Source organism: Gekko japonicus, unplaced genomic scaffold (assembly GCF_001447785.1).
Source record: "Gekko japonicus isolate JY-2015 unplaced genomic scaffold, Gekko_japonicus_V1.1 scaffold2608, whole genome shotgun sequence".
Lineage (NCBI taxonomy): Eukaryota > Metazoa > Chordata > Lepidosauria > Squamata > Gekkonidae > Gekko > Gekko japonicus.
In genome coordinates, this window is record NW_015165900.1 from 45144 (window position 1) to 50721 (window position 5578).

General features: G+C 40.6%; 1 protein-coding gene across 1 annotated transcript in view; it reads right to left on the reverse strand.

Annotated features, from left to right (window-relative positions):
• The window catches only part of LOC107110560 (vomeronasal type-2 receptor 26-like), a 20043-nt gene that overhangs the window by 5859 nt on the left and 8606 nt on the right, over nucleotides 1-5578 (reverse strand). Inside the window, exons 4-5 of the mRNA XM_015411359.1 lie at nucleotides 4438-5304; nucleotides 3849-4076 (exon numbers count right to left, since the gene is read on the reverse strand). Coding sequence (XP_015266845.1) covers nucleotides 3849-4076; nucleotides 4438-5304 — 1095 coding nt within the window. The remainder of the gene's footprint in view (nucleotides 1-3848; nucleotides 4077-4437; nucleotides 5305-5578) is intronic.

Consider the following 5578-nt stretch of genomic DNA (forward strand, 5'->3'; position numbering starts at 1 on the left):
GAATGCCAATTGACTTCCGTGGGCTCCATTGAAATACATTAAAGCTCAAGAAGAGTTGCAAAGAAAATGTGGAATGGATTTTCCATTAGGGTCTCTGGTCCCAAATACACTGCTCTGGGACTTGAATGACAGCCCCTGAGGGTGGCAGATACATTCCACTGTGGGGCCTGTCATTTCACCCTCAGAGCACATCAGCTATCCCCAAGGGCTGTCATTCCACTGTCAGGCCTGTCATTCCAGTCCCAGAAGACTCCTGCTACCCCAGGGGCTATCATTCCACTCTGGGGCCTGTCATTCCACCCTCAGGACACAACTGCTACCCCCGGGGCTGTCATTCCAATGTGGGGCCTGTTATTCAGGTTCCAGAACACTCCTCCTATCCCCAGAGGTATCATTTCACTTTGGGGCCTGTCATTCCAATCCCAGAACACTCCTGCTCCTACCAGTGGCTGTCATTCCACTGTGGGGCCTATCATTCCAGTCGAAGAAAACTCCTGCTACTCCCAGGGGCTATCATTCCACTCTGGGGCCTGTCATTCCACCCTCAGAACAACTGTCATGAATGCTTTATTGCTTTTATCTGTTTTATATGGGCTTTGCCCCTTGTAAGCCGCCCTGAACCCGCTCTGCGGAGAGGGTGGGGTATAAATCTTAATAAATAAATAAAACTGCTACCCCCATGGCTGTCATTCCAATGTGGGGCCTGTTATTCAGGTCACAGAACACTCCTGCTATCCCCAGAGGTATCATTCCACTTTGGGGCCTGTCATTCCAATCCCAGAACACTCCTGCTCCTACCAGGGGCTGTCATTCTACTGTGGCCACTCTCACTCCAGTCCCAGAATACTCCTGCTACCCCCAGGGGCTATCATACCACTATGGGACCTGTCATTCTACCCTCCGAACACATCTGCTACCCCCAGGGGCTGTCATTCCACTCTGGGGTCTGTCATTCCAGTCCCAGAGCAGTGTATTTGGGACCAGAGACCTTAATGGAAAATCCATTCTGAATTTTCTTTGCAACTCTTCTTGAGCTGTAATGTATTTCAATGGAGCCCACGCAAGTCAATTGGCATTCGTGGCTCCCATTATTTCCAATGGGCCTTCAAGTCTCTCCCATTGTTTCCAATGGGCAATCCTCTCCTTCCTTTTAGAACATCCCAAATCTCTCCCTCCCCTCTGAGGGCAGATCTGCACTTCCCCCCTCCATAGCTGGCAATCCAAAAGAGTCCAGTGGAGCCTGAGCGGTGGGTGTTGCTTTCTGACACACTTCCAGTGATGTCAGGGGGTGTGGCATATGCAAATGAGTTATGCACATGAGTTATGCTAATGAGCTCCTGCACCTCTTTTTCTACAAAATGACCCCTGGGCAGAATGTAATAGATTTGTGTGGACAGTAATATCCCACTTACCAGAAATGTCAGATCAGGAGAATTTAGTCATATTATTGGCAGAGAGGGACACATTCATTACTTTCCAAATGGCAAGATTTGCTGCTGCCGTCATAAAGAAGAAAAAGATGATGGGGCATGCTGACTAAAGTATGTCTGACCTGTGACAGCTCCACTCTAGGCTTGCTGTCATTTTTTAATTTGTCTCTGGACTGTACAGCCTTCCTTTTTATTATTACACATATTTTTAATGATTACTTTGTATTTTAATGCCGCCTGTAAAAATGTCCAATTCTTTATTGTTTTATTCTTTTTCAGATTTTATCTTATTGGACATTTCCATATTTTTTCTGTATAGTACATTGTTTCTAGGGCTTTTCTTTTTTGCTAGTGCAATAAAGATCGATTGATTACTGGAAATCACTAAATGACTATAGAAATACAGTACTACTTTGCAGAGCACTAATAGCTATGTACCTTTTGGATAGTGGAAAATCTTCATATTTAGCAGTAAAATAAAATAAAATTACAAAGGGTTCCCTAACTGCAAAAACATGGGTTGGAGCTACAATAGGAAAGACTACCCAGATCAAGGAATCACTGCCTCCCAAATCCTATTTCATAGTTTACTGAAAGTCCCAAATCCTATCAATTGTATTTACTCACTCTGTGTAACCCACCTTGAGTCCCAGTGAGAAAGGCAGACTATAAATGGTGTGAATTAATCAATAAATGAAGTCAGTGACACAATGATAACAGAGAAATAATGTTACTTTGCTGCTATCAAAGCTGCCTTGTAGGTCTTCCTGTGACCACTATAGCATGCTGTGTTGGAGTCAACTTTAATTTTCTGCCAGCTTCTTTCTAGATAGCTGCCAGCCCTTTGGTGACCACCCAACTCCATGGTAAAGCAAGGGCCCAAGTTCCACCCAAAGTGTGGGAGAGGTCCACGCGGCGGAACCTTATTAATTGTTTCTAGAAGCTTTGCATTCAAAGTTTACACTGCAGCCTCAGCAAAGTATTCATTTTGAATCCTAATAATCCCCAGAATCTTCTGGAATGCAGTAGGAATCATGAATCTTTCCAAACACAGATAGCTACTACTGGGCAAGAGTTCTTGAAGGATTGCCTCCTTCCATTAAAATCCCCTATATACATCCCCTATATTTTAATGTTTTTTTAAATAGTATCTTATAATAGTGATTGTAATGCAATGCAATATTTTGTTGATCTCTGACATAACACTGCACCCCAGGAAAACAATTCTGTCAGTTAATTCCATGTTTTAGCGAAGAAAGTTATTTTTTTTAAAAAAAAAAAACAATCTCAGTTTACTACACTTAAAAATTAGAAATATAATTGAATATGTAAAATAATTTGGAATGGTAGATTTAACTGTAATTCTCTATACTGGGGACAAGAGAAATGCTTTATATTTTGCCTCCATGCTAGAAAGGAGATGGATGGGATCTAATGACTGAATTCTCACAGTTCTGACGTATTTATTACCTACGTATGTTGTTTCCCCCCCAGTTGAACCCAAAAGATGATAATCAGAAACCAAGCTTGTCATTCTTTTTATCTATTAAAAACACTTCAATATTTTGCATGCTAATTTAACAAGCCACTCTGTATATATACAAGTATGATCTGTAATTCCATTTCATTGTCTGACAAAGTGTGCGTGCACACAAAAACTCACACCTTGAATAAAACTTTGTTCGTCTTAAAAGTTCCACTGGACTCTAACTTTGCTCTGTACCAAAAAGACATAATCCAGGACAGAGCTGTGTATACAATCCCATGCACTAAACAGTGAAGAATAGGTACTAAAAGTTCAAGAAAAGTTAACAAGTCCAAATTTCACTTACTGATCTGAAGACATGGATCATTCACCGGTGCTACTAATGAGGCCAGACATAGACTATGTTTTGTTCCTGAAGGAGCTGTGACATCACACACACTCAATGCATTGCATGAAAGCTGAAGATCAGAAACACACATGAAATTTCTCTGACCAATCTCAGCCAATAATGGCTTTGTTCAGAAACTCTCACCTCTTGCAACATTTTGTGAAAAATTCTCTTGATTTTGCTACACTTACCAGATGTTTCCAGTACTTTCAGAAACAACATCTAGACCTTACTTTAACCTGCCTTTACAACTGATGTATATATTGTATATTATCAGCAATAAGTCCCATGATACATGAATACAATGTTCTTGACCTCACAGATGGCACATTCACCGGGAAGAGAACTTACTGTCCAAAGGACACTACAGATCCCAAAGATTAAACTTTCCATCTTTGGTCAAACCAATCGTGCCTTCATTATGTGCCACATTGGTAAATGTTGTATGTCAACAAAACACTGTGTGAAGAAAGGGTTCTTTTTGTTTCCCTTAAATTCACTGTCAATGGATCTTCATTTGAGAGAGAATGTGGCTCTTTCCCACCTGACTGAGGTCCCTGTGCCACTCAATTCTGTCCTCATGAATGGTGAGCTCTTTTCCTGGAAGACTCCGAGCCTCCAGCTCTCCAACTTTGACTCGGATATAGGAGTTATTAGGGAAAATGATCAAGTTGGTAATGTCAAATCCAGCTACCAGTTCCCCATGATCATTGAACATAATTTCATCTCCAGCACCATTGTTGAATGAGATCCTCTGAAGAAATGCATGGAGCTAGGTAAAAAAAGAAGGCTGATCAAATAGATGATACTGTATTGAAATATTCACCATGGTTTTTTAAAAAACAATTCTAGAAGGATTTAGAATCTGAAAAATGAAGTAGTTTATAAATGCAACTACTTCACGCTTGAAGAGACATGATGCTATTTTAAATACCAGTTACAACAAGATACTGTAAAGTCCTCAATTTCTTTGTCTGCTTACAGAACTCTCAGTAAGATACCCATTGCAGGAATGAAATGATAGATTTTGTGTTTTTGTAGAAGCCCAACCAGAGGTGAATTCTTGTGTTCCATTCATAATTTGAACATATTGCAATATATGAGAAGGATCTTTAGCAGTGGGGATAAATTACCTGCCAGGGCTCAATGGTCAGAAAAGCTGGCCTGTCCCCATCCTCCACAGCAGCATGCTTGGCCCTGAATGAATACAAGACATGCAAGGAATGTGCTATAGCATAGACAGCATTGTAGATACTGTAGCTGTGTCCAGTCATGCTCATTTCAAAGAATGTTGCTGGAACACTCTCCAGTTTCTCATCTCCAGTACATGTTTTATCAGGATTGGTTGGATTAAGAGAATCTGGATATTCACAGTCAAATATTTCTTCCCAGAAGTCTTTATTAAAACTGTTCTCTTTAGTCCAGTAGGGTTTTTTAATCTGAAGAAATCTTTGGAATCCTAGGACTGCATTTGAATGAATTGTGAAAGAAATAGCACCATGGAAAATCTGTATGTCAAATCCCTTTTGAAAAGTAGCGATTGCAAAATCAGTCTGGGTAGTTGTAACCCACACTTTCCCTTTAGATGTTGACTCCAACTGTTGAGAATATCTGATGACCCAGAGAGTATTTCCTAGAAGCATAATGATTTCAGCTTCTCCATATACAACAATTACATTTGCTTTGCTCTGCAGGAAAACCTCAGCGTTAATGCCAATCATATTCATCATTTCATCTGCGTTATCCAGGTGGATAATTCTTGAAGCCCTTTCTGTGAAGGCTACACAGATTCCACTCTTAGAAAGCATTGGCTCCAATGTATGCAAGAAATATTCTCCCCCTTCATCATCCAAAGTGACTAACCCAACCCATTTCCATCTGAAATGGAGAAGCAACTGGACAATCCCCACATACTGGAGGGCTTCACTGGGAACGATGCGATAAAATGAAGAGAACTGGCTTGAGTCTCTCACTGTTGATTTAAATGAACCATATGAAATCTACAGGGGGGGGAAAACCCAATATGTTACAGAGAGGTAATAGTAATATGTCAGGACTTCTTCAATCATTATTTTGTTATTTATAAATCAACTTAAATTTAACCGAGGGATGCTCATTGACCCATGGATTTAGCTCACATCCAGCTTGCAGATAGCAATGTTTAAAGCTGAGCATTTGCAAGACTGTGCAGTTGTATCCAAACAGCTTGAATAAATTGAGTGGGAAAGACCATGGTACAGCTAAGGAAGACCAAGGAATAGAAAGACATGTTTC